Source organism: Synchiropus splendidus, chromosome 8 (assembly GCF_027744825.2).
Source record: "Synchiropus splendidus isolate RoL2022-P1 chromosome 8, RoL_Sspl_1.0, whole genome shotgun sequence".
Taxonomy (NCBI): domain Eukaryota; kingdom Metazoa; phylum Chordata; class Actinopteri; order Syngnathiformes; family Callionymidae; genus Synchiropus; species Synchiropus splendidus.
In genome coordinates this window covers 12,302,150-12,321,938 of record NC_071341.1, presented here as the reverse complement: position 1 = coordinate 12,321,938, position 19,789 = coordinate 12,302,150, and the positions used below count along the sequence as shown (strand labels likewise).

Sequence of the window (19,789 nt, the reverse complement as noted above, 5' to 3'; positions counted from 1 at the left end):
GTCGTCACAAAAGTTTCAAATGTTAAAATTTAATTTCAAATTTCAGTCGTTTATATAATATATATTCCAAAATGTCAAAAGATTTAGTGTGAAAGCAGCATAAACAAAGGTTTATTTACAATCAGCAGATGGCGCTCTGACGTGCTGGTGGGCTCGGCTGTAGTAATACATGTCAGTTTGTAGAGAATAAAAAATAAATACACACAAATGTTTATACGTTTTCATCACCAGTTAGCACCTGGAATGGATCACCTGACACCTGCAGAGTGATGTCACTTCTTTTTGATCGTGGCGAGCTCCCGCTGCAGCTCAGAGAACTTGGGCCGGTCCTCGGGGTTATACTGCCAGCAGTGTTGCATCACCTTATACACGTCCTCTGGGCAGCGTTGTGGGCAGGACATCCGGTAGCCTAGCAACCAAGGAGATTGCATTAGCGTCCATGGAAAGACTGTTCCTTCTCCAACGGGATGGGTCAATTCACCTTTCTCCACCTGCTCTCGTGCCTGCTGATTGGTCATCCCGGGGTATGGACACACCCCCAAGCTGAAAGTCTCCCACAGGAGAATCCCGTAACTCCACACGTCGCTCTCTGAACTATAGCGACCTGAAACAGCCAATCAGAGGTGACTCAACAGGGGACATGGACAGGTGGGAGGTAGTTTTGATGACTTCTAGTACCATAGTTCAGCGCCTCTGGGGCAGTCCACTTGATAGGAATCTGTTTGAGTCCAGAAGAAGAATAGACACCATCATCTTCCTGTCGACTCATCCCAAAGTCGCTGATCTTAAGCACGTTTGAGTCAGCGACCAAGCAGTTCCGTGCAGCCAGGTCCCTGACAGACAGAGAGTTCACAGGTTAGGACTTTCCACACAGAGATGTGGCATATATATATATATATATATATATATATATATATATATATATATATATATATATATATGCTGTAGGAGAACGGTGTCTGGCAGGCAGGAGTTCAGCATGGAAAGCATATCACTAATCCGAGTAGAGTCCAAGTCAACTCTTAAGTCACTGATGCAAAGTAACTTGAGTGCCAAATCTCTGTTGTATGTGCAGTACTGTTGGGCCATGTTTAAACTTCTGGAGTTTCTCTGGATTGTTTGATTTAATTTCATGTTTTATTTATCAGATAATTCTTCACAATAATTAATGACTTAAAAGGTCAGAAACAGAGGAGCAAAAGAGGTATATGTCCTGCAGGATATCTGGTGACCCTACAAAATTCAAGTCTGGACTTGACAAAAAAAAAAAATACCTGTGGATGCAGTTTTTACTCTCCAGGTACGCCATTCCGGCAGCAGCATCCACAGAGAAGCGAACAAGTTGCTTCAGCTTCAGGTCATCCTTCTTCTTCCTCAAGAAGGACAGGAAGTCTCCCCCTGGAAGATATTCTGTCACCTTGGCAAAAGCCACCCAAGCAGAAGCAGGCGCCACCTACCAGGAACAAGCTCCATGACAATGTAGATGGGCTGTCTTTGTGTACACACACCGATGAGTTTTACAATGTTGGGATGGTCGTACTGCTTCAGGATCCTGGAAACATCAGCAGTCATATGATCACAACTGTTTAGTCGGGACGCACGAGACTTGTCACTTACCGCGCCTCAGACAGGAAGCGGATTTTCAGCTCTGGTGGCAAGTCTTCTTTACACGTCTTCACTGCGACGGGAGTCTTGTCCCTCAGCAGCGTCCCTTTGAACACCTCGCCAAAGTTACCCTGAGAAACAGACACTCACTATAGAACCTGTCACACGTGAATCTTGCCTGAGGTACAGGAAGTGAGCGCACCTTTCCCAGCAGCTCGCCCAGAGCCACATCCTCGTGGTTCAGGATCCACTTTTTGTCCTGCACAGAAGAACTGAGACTCACAGAAGGAATTGTGTTTGACTGGATTCAAGAAGCTCGAGCACACCGGTTAAAGAAGTTGAACTGCAAACATTAGGCTTCAAACATCAGCACAGATGAAAATTATTGGCTGAAACGGACAACCGTAACTTAGACTGAACACCGAAACACAGAAAAAAACAATTATATTGATCATTGTTATCATCGCACTTAAGGATAACTTTATGCTTATACCTTAGCACAAACTGAGATGTAGAGAGATGACAGCTGTTACCTTGATGACTGGGTTGAGCAGTACAACTCCGGACTTCTTGGTGATGACTTGTTTGGTGGAAAAGTGATGCTCGATCAGCTGTGGAATGGTGCTAAAGCCTGTCCCTTCGAACCGGTACTGACTCTGCAATGGGACAAAGTGGTCAGTTTGCCCCACCTGTCCCCACGACAGTGAGCTAATGTGGTGACTTACGTCTGCAAACTGAATGATGAAGTGGCGCCGCTGATCGTCGGAGAACACAGACAGGACGTACTCGCCTGGCTTTCCGTGGCTCTCCCTTACTAAGAAGTCCCCTTGTTGCCGCAGTAACTCCTGTGCTTCGGTGCGGGGAATTGCACCGTGGTACCATTCCTGTTCAGCTAGAGGGCGCTCTGATGATGGTATCACATCAAAGAACTGCTGCAGGAGACAGAGTTGAGAACCACAACAATTTATCCCTTAGTGTCCATTCCACCCCACAACACTGTGTCTCAGGTGTCAACCCTGGTGTCTCACACATTGACTGATTCCTCACCTCCCCATGTGTCTCATTCCATAAGTCCCAGTCCCATTTATGCCCCTGAAATTTTGTACTTGGTAAGGTCCCCTCACCAAGGGTATATCTTCCCAATGAAAATGGGACACCACTAAATACAAATAAGCACAATGAAGATGCACATATGTCACACGCTAATGCAAGTCTACCAGCGAACGACGAGTCTGTCAACGTTCAGCTGACAAATGAGCAGAGAAGAAATGCAGAGAACAGAAGATCTTTTCGCTGTTTGCTTTTGTCTCACAGCCCTGCTTCATGTATGTTGACGTGTTTAAATGTGTTGATGATATGTTCACCTCAGTAGATGGCGTGTTAACATTAAAATTAGTGAAACTACCAAACAAACCTGTCACTTAGGGCAATCTCATAATCCACTTTGTTCCAAGTCTGTATGCAACCTCACTACATTTTGAGGGATGATGCTGTCTAAAGCAGTGTTTTTCAACCTTTCTCAAGCCATGGCACATTTGGTTCATTGAAAAAAGCCTGGGGCATACCACTAAAGGCCAAATCCTATCGAAAACCCCATTCATTTGTGAAAAACTGAAGCTACTGACACTCTGTTGTTATTTTGCCAGGCTATTCGCAGACAGAATTTTGCCTAAAAGTGTCCAGAAAGTCCAATATGGCAAAATATGTGAAAACATAACAATTACAATTATTTCCCTCTTTCACATTTTGGAGCACATTTATTTTGTTGTGCATTTAATTTTGCGCCAACTTCTAAACCACAAAGCGAACTTGCGTGTCCGACAAGGATCCCTCCATGGTTCTGTGGTGAAATGGTTGAATTAGAGGCGCATCAGGCTTAAAAACAGCTGGAAGTTGCACATGTGACAGGCTTCTTTGCTGTGAGTGTGTGGGAAGAGGAGTGCAGCGCACCACAGCAGCGCTGCGCATCAATACACTGTAGCTCTACAGTATGGTGCATAGAAGGAATGTCAGCTTATCCATGTGATCTCCTCACATTGGTAGCTCGTCCACACCTTCTAACTGTCATGATTTAATGTCATCACATTGCCCATCTCTATCTCTGGTTGAAACGCGTTGCTCTGAAGTAATGGGACACACTACTCCTAAACGTGAACACACAAAATTCTAGGGAAAATCAAAGGTTAAGGGAGGGACGCAGCCAAACTCATGTGACTGACACAGCAAGACATTCATTTCTCACATGCACATATAAACACTGTGGGAGGGAGTAAGATGTCTCACTGAGGACGATGATGAGCCCAGGACACTTTTGGGGGAGCGAATCATCCCGGCCAAAGAGTGACGCAGCGTGTCAAAACGGGAGCCCTTCTCTCTGGACTTATCCTGGAAGATAACAGGGACAGCTGAGCCACCAGAATCTTGAGAGTGGTTCAATGCCATGCCCTTGCTGTTACCGTAGAGCCCACAGATCGGGCGTCGTCCTCATATGGAAGTGTGGGTGGCGGCGGCGGAGGAGGCGGAGACGCAGCAGCAGCTAGCTTAGTGTCCAACAATGACTTCTGGGATGCCAGACGAGCCTCGGAGCTACGTAGTGAGTGGACAGTTTGGCGGAGTTCCAGGAGAGATAGTTTTTGACTGAGCAGCAGCACACAGCTGAGGGACAAAGAAGCAGAAACAAAGCTGAGACACAGTACCACGGCTGAAGTCCAGAGACCGTCATGAGCACTCACTCGCTCTTCCTGTCAGTGTTTAGCTGACTCATCTGGATCTTGGCATCTAGTTCATTGGCCAGTGCTTCCTTGGTATGTAAATTCTGCTGGGTGAGAGCCAGCTCTTCTGTTGCTGCTGACAACCTGCAGCAGAAATTCAACATATATGGGATATACTTGATGATTCTGTCGCCTGAGCAAACAAACTGCAGTTCCTCACATGGCCTGCAGGCTGTCAGCCGTCAGTGTGTTCCACAGAATCTCATTTGCTGGTAAATTCTCTGTGTCCTCCAGGAGAGACGCATCAAACTCCACCGAGGCTTCTGGCAACTCTGGAGACCTGTGAAGGTGGACAAGGTGATCACATGGACCGGACACGCAGGTACACTCATGGATCCTGACCTGAAGGCCTCGATGAAGTGCTGGTACTCAGCGAGAGGGTCGATCTGCTGGACTGCTGCCGAAATCTCCTGATGAACTTTGAGGATGTCCTCTGTCAGGAGGCTGCTGATCTCACAGTACTCTTCAAGGATAGTCCTCCTAGACATACAGGCACCACACATTACAACACCCGGGTACGTACACGGTACACACACTGAAGGCACAAAGACAACATTTCAGTGAATGAAAGCGTAGTCCAGCTTGGAGAAAAGAAAATACAGAAATGGGGCAGAAATTGCAAGAACTGTTCTTTTATCTGCTCCAAGATATTAACTCACTCACATGTGGGTGTAGAGCAGGTGAGCAGTCGCACACACACACACACACACAAACACAAACACACAGAGATCTCACAGTGCCAGAGTCATGTCTTCCTGCATCCTCTGGAGGCCGTCGAGCAAGGCAGGGGCTGTATACCGCTGGTACTGGTCCTGCTGGCTTCGGGCCCCACACACAGCAACAACATACTGGTTGTGGAGATTGTGAAGCTTTGCAGTGGCTTTGTCATAGCGCTCATGCGCACGCTCCGCCTCCCGTCCTGTGAACAAGTCAACAGCCCATTTAAGATGTTATATCACCGCGAAAAAAAAACGCCACAAAAAAGACACACAACCTTTTGTCAGCGCATCACGATATTTCTCCTTGGCGGTGACAGCGTCTCGACTCAGCTGCCGGTACGTGGACTTGAGCTTGTCAATGTCACTGCGAGTCACCTGTACACACAGCGGGTCAGCAGTGAGTCCTCCACATGCATCAGAGCCTACACTGACATACCTTATGTGTGTGGCTCTCCAGCTGTTGATGAAGACTCTGGTAGGTCTTCTTTACTTGCTGCTTGTCACGGATCAGCGTGGCTAAGCGATGCAGGGGACCAGAGTTCAGATTGTCGGCGTGACTTCTCATGACTCGGCCGAGGACTTCTGTCTGTCTGACCATCTGTGACCAGGACTGATGCAAAACCATGTGTGTGGTGAGAGCCCTGTACCCAAAGCAGAGGCAGACCCTCTTTGTCCAGAAGCACTCACCTTGCTGACAGTGCTGGCATAATCGGCAGCTTCGTGTTTCTCCATCTGCTGCGTCATGCTGAGCAAGAGAGACGAGTACTCCTTATCACTCTTCACCCGCAGGGTCATGAACCGCTTCATTGTCTCCAATAGCTGAACACAGACAGAAGTTAGGACCAAATCTTCTCTCTTGAAGAAAAACGAATTCTTCGCTCCGCTGCAGGAGTATGAGTGAGTGTATATGTATTAATATTCTTGTGTGTGGACCAATCTTTGACAAGACACTGATATTATGAGGACATTTTGGCCAGTTTTGACAGTGAAAACGTCAAAATAACTGGGTCATTAAAGCTGAGTTAAGTTTGGTTCAGAGTCCTGGGTAAGGTTAGCCATGTGTTTTGGATGGTTAGGTTAAGGATGAGAGATACATGTATGTTTGTGTGTGTGTGGTGGCACAGTTTGTGAGCATCCCTGATCCTGGTCCATCTGAGGAGCAGACGTCCTACTGAGCATATTAAGGTTGTGTCCCATTTCTCACCCTAACACTAGCACTTAACATTACTAGCACTTGGTTTTGAGTGCCCTCCACTATGAAGTGCCCGTTGTATTGACGTCATGTGCAAAGACAGCGTGTCATTGGCTGCCCTGCTGTGTTTTGTTTCCTGCATATCGAGTGTTGGAGACGTTCTGGAAATGCCAGCTCTAACATTTTTGCAACCTCTTGCTGATAATCTCACTTGGTTTGGTGAACCAACAGAGAAGAAATGGGAGGAGCCGAAGTCGGCTAGACTTCACCCAAAGATGAGAGTGTGATTCAGACCACATGTGGGCTCACAGAATCGGAAAGAGTAAATTCCTAAACTAATGAACGCAAAATAAAAGTGTGTCGTTACATGAACGACACATGCATCATTTGCGTGAATTTGTCTGAAAGACATGAGACAGCAAGGGACACCCACCTTTAGCTCCCAGTCCTGCAGTTTCAATAAACCCTCGTGGGAGTTCTTCAGATCCCGACCGAACCCCATCCTGGATCAGAGAATCTAAAGACGAGCCAGGAAGGATTTCATGGTCTTCTGGGGAGACAGATTTGTGTCTGGTGAGATGCGAGGCGGCATGAGAAATCAATTCCTCAATGATCGCGTCCACTGCCGAACGACCACAGTCCGGGCTCAACAGAACCCATGGTCAGATGCCAGAGCACTTCTCCTTTTAACCTGGTAGCGGGTCATTTCTCAGACTGGACCACACAAATATCTTCAAGTGTAAATGTGTCTGCATTCTGCCTCAGCACCTGTGAGTGGCTGCAGTGCTGTATCACCGATGCAACTGTAGTGAGTCTCCCGACTGTGGCACCAGCCAAGTCCACTGACCTGAAGCAACTTGCGCTTGCTTGTGACATCAGAGACAACATCTTAGTTTGTCCCACTGCTCAGGTGCAGACCTCAGCCCTGTGGGTGGGTTGACGCTCGGACCCACCCACTCCCAACACCCCAAATCCCCAGTTGGACGGTCGATCAGGTTCCTCTGTTTCCACTGAAGCCCCAGAGGGATCTGAACTCCGGTAAGAGCAGTCACGTGGCCACACCAACACCCAGAGGAATGATTTGTTGACCAACACCGAGGTGTGACCCGAGCTGACACGAAGACCCATAACACGCGAATCAAACGCTAGTGGGCATAAGCTGAGCTCACACGGCTCCCGGGCCACTCAAGCAGACTCTGACGCCGAGGAGGCAACACGCCCCGGACTCTAATCAAGATGAGATAGCGGCGGTTGGCAAACATTTGCAGTCGATGAAGTGGCAGGCGGAGCAGCGAGAGAGCGCTCCACGGTCAGATACATCAACACACCACCAAGCGGTAGTTGCAGGGACACGCACGCACTGTCCACTCACCGAAGCGTCTTGGCGTCCTCCGCGGCGGCGGTCATCGTGATGACTTTTCCCCACTTTCTCCAGTCTCGTCCGCCCAGCAGCTAACGGCTAACTGCTAACAGGGAGGGGCTTCCGCGGGAAACGGAAAGGAGGGCGAAACGGGGCGGGTCGTTTTATTGTCCTGACGCTGGTTCACTCGCTTTGTCCGCCGGGTTTCTTGCTTGATGACAGCAAAGTTCTCCGCGATAAACACGCACTTGCTTCCACTTTTCCCTCTTCTGACGTCGCTTAAGATCCCACTCATAATGATAACGGTTGTCACCTCCACTGGTGTCGCTGTTACCTGTTGGCAAAAATAACGGATGGATTATCACTTATCAGGAAATGTTGAACGAATTATTTGCTTTTGGCGTTGGTCCAGATAACCATCTCGATCCGCTACTCTTGAATTCCTTTCTGATTTCTCATCGCTCCTGCTTTTGTCAGCGAATTCAGGAAAGCTACTGCCGCCTGCTGTCCAGTTGAGTTCACGGCTTATTCAGAATCCACTCGCAAATGGAATTCTGTGATGACAGATGCTGTCAGTCTATGATATAAATAAGAGCACAAGCCACAAATAAACGATCAAAGGAATGTCAAATGCCAGCAAGGTGTCAAATTATGTTGGTGAAATGAATGCCCAACAGTTATATTGTGCAAAAATCACCTTGTGGGTATAAATGAGCCGCTTGGCGGAAGCGTGTTCCTATAGTTCTTTCAATGTTCTGATAGTTAACAAGGATTGTAAACAAGTAGGCAGTGATGTGGTGAATGGAGAGCAGGGAGTGTCTGCTGGTCAGACTGGTCCGAGCAGTTGAGTGAGCCTCAGCTCTCTGACACCAGCATTCTTTTAAGTTTCAGTTGATTGCCATTGTGTGGAACCAGCAGAGACCGAAGAGACAAATGTCTCGTTTCTCTGACACGATTTCAGGTGAGTATTTCTTTGTTGTTAGTCAGTGATCTAATACCAAAATCTAGTTTAGCAGCTGACGTGTTGAATTGTTACATACTGTGTTCAAAGGTACAGTGTACAGAATCCGGCTCTTGTATCCAATATAAACAATATGTAGCTGTCAACCTTGTGTGCCGATACCTTCTTTCCACCTGTCTCCCGCTCCTCTCATACTTGGTCTATCGTGTGGTCTTGCGGTGACCCAGCAGGGCCTCACCTTGATCATTATTTCCACCAGGGAGGTTGAGTTTTTGTCTGTCTGTTAGCTGAATAATTCCAAATGTGATCAACATATTTAAATGACATCTTCAGGACACGATAATATGAATACATTCAATTGAAGTGTACTTTGGAGCTTATGAAGGTTTAGAAGGAAACTCACAGCTGCCTGTGTTCTGTTCAGAACCAGCAAAAAAGGGAAAAGTGTAACTGTGATGATAATATGAGTAATCATTGCTTATTTGTCATTGTTTTAATGTTGGAAGGTAACACAACCCTGAGCTGTCACCAGCGAGGGTATCCTGTTTTTTTTTTCTTTTTCCATGAGTCAGTATACTCAGTCATGGAAGATTGTACATTTTTGTAAAGTCGTGTGAAATTAGCTTTGTGGCAGTTTAGTCTTTTTGGTGTGCCAGGACCTGGTGCCGCTTTTCGTCTTTCCATTTGCTCAACACTTGCATCGTTGTCTGAAAAGCAACTATCATGACGACGCAGAACTCAAAAACTTGCTACTGTCAGTAATGTTGGTGTGGTCAGCACTTGGCAGCTCCTTGGTTTCTGCATGTCCACTCACTAAAGGGAGTCTCTTGTGGAGCAATAGTTCACCGATACCAGACCTTTGTGCTGTTAAAAATATTTAGAAAATCGAAGGTGGGGCCGGTCATCCACTTGTGACCACGACACATCCATGCGTCTTAAAACTCAAAATCTTTGTCCTTTCAGGCCTTCTTTCTATTGGATGGCCAACTGACATTTCTGAAGTCTAGTGCCTCCTGGAGTTCCAACGATGTCGTCAAACATCAACGTGTCTCTGGAGAACCCTTACGGCCAGGTTACCATTCCTCGTGCCAAACTACACTCTCAAGATGATGGTTCTACAGTGATTGGAAACCCTGCGGCTCTGAGTGATGGAAACCCCTACGGCGTGTCCAACACTGCCCCCCCACCTCCATATGTGGTTAAGGAGGACAAGGGGGCAGATGACAGGGGTGGCAGGTGCCGTGCCTGCTGTTACCGCTGCAGGAAGAAGTGAGGAAGGACCAATATGAGATTGACACCATGAAATGCTGCTGTTCGGTGTGATGAGTGGTTCATGTCTACTGAGGACCGTCCAGTGCTGAAAAGAAAGAGAAAAACACAAAGCTAGCTTGTTGTGTCAATGACGATGTTAATGAACTATCATCCAAACCTTGTAATCGGACAATATGTCTAAAGTTTTCAACTGGAATGGAAGCGTGGACAAACATGTATGAATCTGTTAAGAAAGTCATGTGAAGGAACCCACTGAACATTGGTTAGACAGGACTGTATTATTTTAATCATCACCATCATCATCATAATCATCATGTTTCTTGAGCTGTGTTATCACATACTAATCTAATAAATGTAATATTTTAATTTTTGTGCTGCATTTTTACATTTGTCTTTAGTATTTATTGCAATACCTTGTATGATCGGGGATTAGTTTCAACATTCAGTAAAAAGTAAATTCAAGAAGTTGCATGAACGCTGCAAAAATACAAAAAAAACGCGAGTTCCATTTATAAATAAGAGCCGATTAGGCCAAATAGGAATTCTTCTGTAAAGTGTCATCTAGTACGGTGGTCATTCTATTGTAATTACCATATAGTCGCCGGCGGAGGGCAGCACTTCATTTTCAGACGTTTAAAAGACGAAAGGCAAAGAAGAAGAAGATCGCAAAACTAGTTACAGCCGCTCCGATGCTCGGTGTCCGCCATTTAATTTGATCATATTTAGCTTTACTGTAATGGTTGGATTTTGAGGTCATGAAGACGAATTAACCATCAGTTCGACCCGTCCACTCTCTGACGCCAGCGCGAGACACTCCGCAGCTGATGATGGCGACGGACAGACGCGACGAAAAAGGTGACGCCGAGCTACTCTTTGTTAGCTAATGCTAGCGTTAGCATTCCCACATATCTGGACGTCGCAATTGAATATTGTGAGACGTGCATGGGCTTTTGTTTTATGGCTGCTGAACATACAGTATTGTTTTGGTCTGCGAATCAGAATACCGTCTCTAGCTCTCCCACATCCGTGTATCCAACTTAACCCAACCCGTATATTTCAGATGGGGAAGTGAACGTGCTAGAAGATATTCTGACTGAAGTTCCCGACCATGATGACGATCTTTACAATCCTGAAACTGAGCGACATTTCACCGACAAAAAAGGTATAAGTATACACACCTCACTGCTGCCTGTAAGTTATTGTTGTTCATACAGCTGACGTGCGTAAGAGGCGTGCCATGGGTGTGACAAGGAGAAACTATACATACTCTCTTTGACATGATCACACGAATAAATCCTTTTTTTGGAAGTTATGCATCAACTAAACCAGCAACCAAGGATAACGCTTAATTGTAATTCAGTTGAGAATCTAGCTGTTTACTGTGTGAATTGACGTAAAACGTTTCCTTTGTAGGAACCAAAAGAAAGAGTGACCATTCGGACCACTTGGATTTTAAAAGGCTACGTCAATCTCTGGGCCATGTGCCTTCCAGGTCTTCTTCTCACAAGAGAGGGTCATGTGCACCCATCTCATCATCTAAAAAAGCCCCATCCAGCCCCCGTGGGCGCCACTCGTCCAGCTACAGGTCAGAGTACTACGAGGACCGCCGAGGCCGCCGTGTAACACGGGAGACTGGAAGAACCCGAGAGGTGAACCGCCACAGAGAATCCCACCGATCCCTAAGCCAGGTATTGATATGTTTACTTGCTCAGATTGGTTTGTTATAATGGCTAGTCAAAGAAATGTAAACAATGTGACCCTCATGACACTCTTTATCGACTATTTTTCCCTGCTGAGCAGATTGTTGAGGGACACCAACGTGAAAAACGCTGTCCCTGTTTCTAGTCTTCATGTATTTTGGGTCCATACTAACTCACATTACATTGAAAGATTTGTCATCTCAGATGATAAATCTCATCTTAATCTTTGTTCGCTCCCCCTGTAGCAGATGAGTTTGAAGGCACAAGTAACTTCACTGTTGAATCTTTCTCAATTTCTTCACATGACCAGCGTGTAGTCTCTGAAACCGGTAGTGCCAGGGTCTGTCTCTCTTTTTTCTCTCTCCCTCCTAATTTGCTCAATGTTAAATGAATCCATAAACCACCTCTTCAACATGACCCAGCTCCAATAGCTGGCTGCATGTCCCATTGTGCAATGGTTATAATGCGGTCACACACTGAATGCAATGCAAGAGACATGAGGGCCTGGGTGCAATGCGCCTGCCTGTGTCTCTGTGCCCTGATTCGCAACTGTGCTGAGAGCGTCACTGAGATAATGATGAATCCACGCGGAAAAACAAAAAAAATGACACGCTGATGTGTAAATGGGAAGCAAAAATGAAGGTTTTTGAGCTGAGTAAATAAGTTTAAGAGAAAAGGTAACATTTCACCATGCCGGTTTTAATGTTTCAATTTGTGGTCCTGTAGGGGAGTGGGAAGGATATATTATTATATCATATGGCAATTTTGAGGTTGTGTTTTGAAGCTAGATAATAAAAAAAGTGGAGTTTCTTGATTTTCACCTTTACATCCAAGCTTAAAAACTGTTTACCTGGCCTTGTATGGAATCATTTTTTTCCAGTACAATCTCAGCTGCGTGACTGTGATTTTTTTTTATTTTATTGTTATTTTTTTACATGCTGTAAATTACACACAAAAATGCAACAAATCTGAGAATGGGGGAGAACGCCATAAATGTGAAGCTTTAAAATACATTTGAATGCAAATACGAAGTGTAATTTTCATGAACATGAAAACATTTACAAAGCTAAGTGTTACATAGAAATTTAGATAAAAAAGTTGATGAATATTTCGTGTTGGATTTGCAGAAAGCACGGCGTGGTGATAGACTGAATAGCACCTCCCCCCAAAGAGGTCAGAACCAATCAGAAGAAGAACCAGCGCCCGAGTATGACTCGGAGGCTGCATCTGGAAGCTCCTCTCCTGCATCCCATGTAGAAGAAGAGGAGGATGACCAGGGAGAAGATGAGGATGAAGAAGAAGAGGGAATGGAAGAAGAGGAAGAAGAAGAAGAGGAAGAAGAGGAGGAGGAAGAGGAGGAGGATGGTGAGAAAGAAGAGGAAGATGAAGAGGAAGATGAAGAAGAGGACTATCAAAGGCGCACTGAGGGGAATGACTATGACACCCGGAGTGAGGCAGGAGATTCTCGCTCGGCCTCCTCTGTGAGTTTTTCTGACGATGGTGACTCTGTCCACTCTGGCTCGGCCTCCGATGCCTCAGGTAGGGTGTTTTGCACTTCATGCTTGACTTTCTTTATCTTATCTTATTCTTTTGTTCTACTGGAAAGGTTCTGAGAAGAAGCAAGAGAAGCTTTCGTCATCTGTGGGAGCTGTTCGCAAAGGCATGGAAAGTAAGTGAATTTTGACATGTGGCTTTTTGCTATGTGAGCAGCTTTCACTTGACACTGTTGTTCTAGATCCAGCCAGTACACTACGCTACATACTGAGAGACGCCCGTTTCTTCCTTATTAAGAGCAACAACCATGAGAACGTGTCGCTGGCTAAAGCAAAGGTACGCTATACATCCCTGTCCTCTGAGTGCTGTTCAGTGTTGGTGACCAACATCTATGATGCATGTACTGGGTTTTAATGCTCTGAAGATCCTCATATTATCTCTTTGCTATCCAGGGTGTGTGGTCAACGCTGCCTGTCAATGAGAAGAAGTTGAATGCTGCTTTCCGCTCAGCCCGGAGTGTCGTCCTTGTGTTCTCCGTCAGAGAAAGTGGAAAATTTCAAGGTAGAAGAACTTCCTGTCCAATCTTTGTCTGATGGCCTGATGCTGCAAGTATTCCTCAAATGGCTCTCTTGTCCAGGGTTTGCACGTCTGTCCTCAGAATCTCATCATGGTGGATCTCCAATCCATTGGGTTCTTCCCGCTGGAATGAACGCCAAAATGTTGGGAGGTGTTTTCAAGATCGACTGGCTGTGCAGGTACATCCCCTGTAGACTTGGAGGCAGCGGATTGGATGCAGTTTGGTAGCACTGGGTGTAGGAACATTGTTTTTTGGACCCCTTTTGTGAGCATTGTCCCTCATAGGTAGTGTTGTTCTCCTGACTATGATAAAGATCTTGAAGAGGGAATTGTCCTTTATGAATATTTATTGAAAATCTTTGCAATGAGAGTGAGAGCACAAGTCCACAGAATATGGTTGACAAACTCAGGAGGGTTAAATTACAACGTTGAACATAATGAAGGATAATGTAACAACAACCTCGAGCATCTGTGAGTCAGTGACTCTGTACTACAAAACAAAGTAAAGTTGCCTTCAACAGTGACTTCCCATCTCGGTAATAAATCCAGGGCCTCATGTTTCTTCCTCATTACTTGGCGCTGCTGTATGTTAGAGATGAGCGATGACTTATCATACACAATTTACAGCTGAAAACAATCCCCATGATGAGAAGTTTAACATCTCAAGATAAATCTGATAAACATAAGCGCATGGCATACTCCATTTCTAGGACAAACCTTACACATCAAAGTGATTAAAATTCCACTATAAAGCCGCCATTTAACACTATACAAATGTTTCCAACAATTTTATTTTTTATTTCTATTCTGTTTAGCACACTACAGACGGGGTGTGTTTGTCACATTGTTGTTGAATGCCCACTACTCATCTTGTCAATGTAGTCGGTGACTAGTGGACTATCAAAATTAGTTGCAGCCATAGATGAGACCGCTCCCTGCCTTGACAAAAAACAGTTTAACACATTATCTCTGGCACGTCTTTTGCGAATGCAATAAAACATCTTGGATAACTTTGTCTCACACGGTCACTATATAACCCTGAAATATAACTGGCAATAGACAGTCTATGGGTTTACAAACATAACCTACCAAGAGGGCACCTCTGTACCTATGGACCCATAACACTCTGCACCATCATTATAAATTTGAAGTGCTTGACAAGGACCACATCATCTTTAAGCCTCCCACTTCATTTGACCGATCTCAGTTTGCCTGTCCCTCTAACCCCTCCACAGAAGATGCCATCACTTCTGTTCGCCTGAGCTTAGAGCACCTGAAAGGCCGAATTGACCTCTGCGGATGCTGTTTCAGCTTGACATTTAACCCCATCAATCCATTGCCACTGGTAGTCAAATTGCCCCCATGGGATTTGACACCCCGTTGTTCAACTGGCAGTGTGTTTATTCGACAGACCCCAGTGTGTACTAGTGGGAAAGAATATCCCGGATGCCATCTCCTGGTTGCAGCCCAGTCTCTGTCTCTCTGTGCAATAACAATATTCTCCAGCATGTCTTTCACTTAACTGACATCCATATTTATCTGAACCACTTGTGGTGGTCTGTTTTCAGACGAGAGCTTCCATTCATCAAAACCGCTCATCTGTCGAACCCTTGGAACGAGCACAAGCCAGTGAAGATCGGGAGAGACGGCCAGGTTGGTCAGCCTCTTTTTATGTGCTGTTCACTGAACATGATCTGAAAATGTGTTCTGTCTTCAGGAAATCCAGCCTGACATCGGCGCTCAACTTTGTTCCCTGTTTCCTCTGGATGAAAACGTGGACGTATACCAAGTGTCACGAAGCATTCACCACAAACGTCGGACCCCTGTTCAGATGAGGCCCCGAGGCCGCCCCCCACAGCGAGAGCCGGGAAGGTTAGCCATTCACCGAGATCCCCTTCCTGTCCCCCTTTCTTCGGCGCCACCTGCTGCAAGACAACGGAGATGGTCGCTGCTCTTAGTCCGTGGTTAGCAAGCCTGCACGTCGCTGCCCCTCTAGCAGTTTTTACGAGGGAGTTTTCATCGGAGCTTCACTTTCACCTTGGTGGTCTTTAAGGTGCCAGGAAATGTCAGGCCTCGCCGATGGTGATCAGGCCGCCACTCATGCCTCTCAGAGTTCCTAATTCAGAGTAAAGTAATTGCTACTCTAAAGTAGAAAATGCTGAAATTTGATCGATTTCAATCGTTTCCAGCGCCTGAGATAAAAAAGCTTTTCTTGTCTTTACAGGAGTTTGGTTCTCGACCATGTTTAAGACTCTAATCATTTAAATTTGAACTCCGGATGAAAGGACATTGTTGCTGACCCTTTCAAAACAAAGCATAAAGGAAGATGCTGGACTGGGCTGGGAAGAGGGGCTCGGGGTGAGAAGGGGTCAGAGTGAAGGACGGTCTGGACTGTTCTGGTTCCTTTGCATGTAGTTCTGAGAGGCCCGGCCTCTGGACAGCTGAGGAAGGCGGTAACTTGACAGATGACAGAGATGGACTTGAACCCTCCCACACACCCCTCTTCCGTGACAGGAGCCCCCTCCATCCCTCCCTCCAACACACACAGGCACGCACACGTACACACACATTTTCTCAGGACTGAGGTGCCCCAAAAACGAACTTTATATTAGTTGTGTGTGTGTGTGTTTTTAATCTCTGAACTCTTTCTGAGGTGTGTAAGGGAGTGGGGGGGGCGGGGTCCGGGTGGCTGTCTGTGTTTTGGTTGAAGGGACTGCACCACCACCACCATCATCATCATGACCCCTGACCCTGTCAAACAAGAGGGTGTGTAATATGGACTATTGTGGAGAGGACTGGTGTGTAACACATCAGCAGAGGTTTGTTGACCTTGTGAGGACCATCGCAACGTGACCTTTGACCCAGTGATGCAAGTTCCTAATGTAAACGGCTGATGCTTAAGTTCACACACACACACTCACACTCACACACTAACACAAACAATCTTATGCAGACGTATTCATTTGCAGACATTGAGGAACACAGATGTATGTTTCCTTGGACTTCTCCTTCAGGTCTGTGGGGGTCCATGTGGTTCCCCACATTTAGACAGCACTGCAGCCTTCTGCTGTCAGTCCATGTCGTGCTCAAAGGTAGACCTGTGTCCCAGCTCTCTGTTTGGAAGACAGGTTTTCCCTGAGCATTTAGTAACTTTCATTAGTACCACAGCAGTGGTGAGGTAGTCAGAGGGGATTTGATGAGCTTTGTTTTCCCTGATGTTCTTTTGCTTTTTGTGATGTATCATCTGCCTGGGGGAGATTCATTCTGGTAAATGCTCCAGAGTCCGGCTGGTCTGACTTGGCCTTTCCTGCCTGCTCTTTTGATTTCATTTGGAGTTGGAACACATGTACACGGGTGCTAAGTAGAACATGATCTTTCATGGTTTATTTATCACGCGCTACATAAACATTAGTGGCAACACATACGCACAGTACAGACTCAGTGGCGCCAAATAGGTCAGGAAATATTTCTCTGGAGACGACTGAAATACCTACACTTTTGTGTGTCATGTGGTTTTGTGAGTCTCACATCTGACTTTCACGTAGGCGTCGGCCTGAGGAGTTTGACGTCCACGGCAGAAAGCGCCCGCGACCAGACGGCCCCCCAGATTTTAATCAGCGATCAGGTTGTTATTGAGGAGCCTTGATGATGTCACCAAGTGTCCTCGCCACGAGAAGCTCCCCCACTCTGGTGTTAATGTTGGAATACTCTGTTTCATTTCAGGATTCATTCAGGACCTGCGGAACCAGCCGGTGGACAGGTGAGTCTGGCTGCATGTCTTGCATGGCTGGTTCACAGGAAGTGGACCGAATTAGCACATAACATATGAAATCATCATCATCATCATCATCACCACCGTCTCCCGCTTCCTTCATAGACGCTTCTCCAGCATTAGGCGGGACGTTTTCCTCAATGGGGTGAGTCTGAAACGTAATGCTGGGGTCTGTTTCTGTTCAGTATTGTTTGCCCTTCTGGCCTGAGACGTGGAGTCACTTTCTACGATGATCCGACATCGTTGTCATAACAACTGAGTGCAGCAACGATGGAACTGCCATGGCGGTGACATGTTGAAGCTTCTTCTCGGAGCACTTCAGTGTAGTCTAACACATTGTTCCATGTGTTTAAACACTTCCTGTAGTAGCTTTATTGAAGTGATGTCTAGACCCCTCATCCATTTGATCACTGAGACGCCTTCCTGTCTCCTGCAGTCCTATAACGACTTCCTGCGGGACTACCACCACAGCGTGGGACCCCCTGGTCACTGGCAGACTCACTCACTGGTATGGTTCATCTGGTTCTCGATCACGGAGGAGAAGTAGGGCGAGTGGTCTTACTGTGTCTTTTCAACAGGCAGGGTACCCTGGTGTGGAACAGCCGCCGGCTCATCACCCGCCATACTATAATCACAGTCATCCGCCGACTCCTCATCAGACCTTTCACCACCATCCTCAGCCGCTCCACGAGGCCCCTCCTCCTCGCTTCAGGGACAAGCAGCGAGCACCGCCCCCCCACCGGGCCTTTGCTTCCACGCCGGTGAGACTGTAGTTGGTGGTTGGTTGAGCAACATATTCCTGGCTCAAGTTCTCTGTTGAACCTCACTCATTTCTTTCTTCCACACTGCCCAGCATGACTATGACATGCGGGTGGACGACTTCCTGCGACGGACCCAGGCGGTGGTGAGCAGCCGGCGGGAGCGGGAGCGACAGAGGGAGCGGGACAGAGGTGTGCCGCGGCGTGATCGGGGGAGGGAAAGGGAGCGAGAGCGAGACAAGGAGAGGGGACGCTACCGTCGATAAGAATGTGATGTAGTTTCTCGTCGTTTGCCCGAGCGACTTTATGTTGAATATGCTTTTTTTTGTTTTTTAATCACAGCCGGATGTCACCAGGAGATATGTGTTCCTTTTACTGTGAAATGTTTAAAATGCTCATTTAATTTGAAAATACTGACAACATGTGCAACTGGATGAAACTTGTTACTTTTTTGTACAAAATAAAAGCCTGAAACCATTGGTTGCCATGACAATTGCCATTGTGGACTTTGAAAAGATGAACACCTAACACATGCATTTGTTCCTGTCATTGTATTTATTTATTTTTCTGAATCTAGTTTTTGGTGTTTCCCACAGCTGCTGCTTGAGTGGCTAACACTCGTACCTCCCATCTGACACAGGTTGGTTGTGGGCGCTGTACTATCAAGGTCTATTTCAGGGAGGAATGGTGCAGATAGTCTGGTACTCGGTTATAATTAGATAAAATGTCCTGTTATAGTTTTTACTTCATTCTGATTTAGTCCTTCAAATTTTTTTTTTTTTGCTTATTTTTTATTTTTTATTTTTGCGGCAACAGCCAGTCACATAAGTTGGTCCCTCAATTAACATACGCCCAAACCCACTGGCCTGACTCCCACCACCCAGCACTAGAGTCCAGGAAATAAACATCTCGGCCAACCCCCACTACATTGTTATTAATAATAATCTTTGCCAAAAATCCGACAGTGAATCAAGCTCTATTATAAAAAAAACCTTTCTTGTATCTAGGACCAGGAGTTCCCAAGATGTTCCAAGTGTTCTCCCAAAATCATCCCATTGAGAATGAATTGGACCCCGAAACTCGCCCTGAACTCAAAGATCAGAGCTCAAGCAAATAGTATTTTAGAAAATCAGCATCAAGTAACCTGAGATTTGGCCAGAAACTGAAGGTTAGAGTTAACTGGTCACATTCAATTGCTGTGAAGATACAGCGCACAGAAAAAGTGAAGCATGTTCAGAATTTGTCTTGACTTGACAGCCAAAGCCAGTTTTCGCCTCTATTGGCTTCCATTCAAGAGGTTGAGCAGCTCAGAGTGAAAATGTTTTATTTCTCATTTTCAACTTGTCATTTTTTGACTTTTGAAAAAAAAACAAAAAACAAAAACTGGTGGGGCATTTTTCTGTGTTTTAAAATCACCAAATTGCCAAAAATGTACATTTTTTTCAAAGTAAAAAAATGACCACCTTAGACCATGTGAACATAAAGAAAAGTGAAGAAAATGATTAAAATGAAAATAAATAAATAAATAGTATAAATGCATAAATAAATGCTATTTAAAAATAAATAAATATAGATATACATAGAAATATAACATTCTTCGACAGAAATA

General features: G+C 45.8%; 2 protein-coding genes across 4 annotated transcripts; one reads left to right on the top strand and one right to left on the bottom strand.

Moving 5' to 3' along the window:
* Positions 1–27: 27 nt before the first annotated feature.
* Positions 28–8,195, bottom strand: fer (fer (fps/fes related) tyrosine kinase). 3 transcript variants are annotated; one of them, XM_053874029.1, is made up of 20 exons: positions 7,660–8,195; positions 6,721–6,837; positions 5,783–5,914; positions 5,532–5,705; positions 5,371–5,470; positions 5,112–5,295; positions 4,719–4,856; positions 4,537–4,656; positions 4,338–4,460; positions 4,062–4,260; positions 3,889–3,990; positions 2,331–2,534; positions 2,139–2,261; positions 1,808–1,864; positions 1,618–1,736; positions 1,458–1,552; positions 1,275–1,398; positions 679–833; positions 482–604; positions 28–409 (listed from the first exon to the last, which is right to left on the bottom strand). In XM_053874029.1, the coding sequence occupies exons 2-20, from the start codon at positions 6,787–6,789 to the stop codon at positions 273–275; spliced, it is 2,478 nt and encodes an 825-aa protein (XP_053730004.1). In that variant the 5' UTR covers positions 6,790–6,837; positions 7,660–8,195; the 3' UTR covers positions 28–272. The 3 variants fall into 3 exon arrangements, with proteins under 3 accessions (XP_053730004.1, XP_053730003.1, XP_053730002.1); XM_053874028.1 differs by having other exon boundaries at positions 2,331–2,537; positions 6,721–6,834; XM_053874027.1 differs by having other exon boundaries at positions 2,331–2,537; positions 7,660–8,194.
* A 2,327-nt stretch (positions 8,196–10,522) lies between these two features.
* ythdc1 (YTH N6-methyladenosine RNA binding protein C1) lies at positions 10,523–18,679 on the top strand. The gene is made up of 16 exons (XM_053874040.1): positions 10,523–10,735; positions 10,941–11,042; positions 11,294–11,568; positions 12,708–13,119; positions 13,187–13,249; positions 13,316–13,410; positions 13,527–13,635; positions 13,712–13,829; positions 15,219–15,303; positions 15,368–15,522; positions 17,196–17,275; positions 17,374–17,410; positions 17,528–17,567; positions 17,859–17,930; positions 18,001–18,183; positions 18,276–18,679. Exons 1-16 carry the CDS (start codon positions 10,705–10,707, stop codon positions 18,444–18,446), a joined length of 2,028 nt encoding a protein of 675 aa, XP_053730015.1. The 5' UTR covers positions 10,523–10,704; the 3' UTR covers positions 18,447–18,679.
* The last annotated feature ends 1,110 nt before the right edge of the window (positions 18,680–19,789 follow it).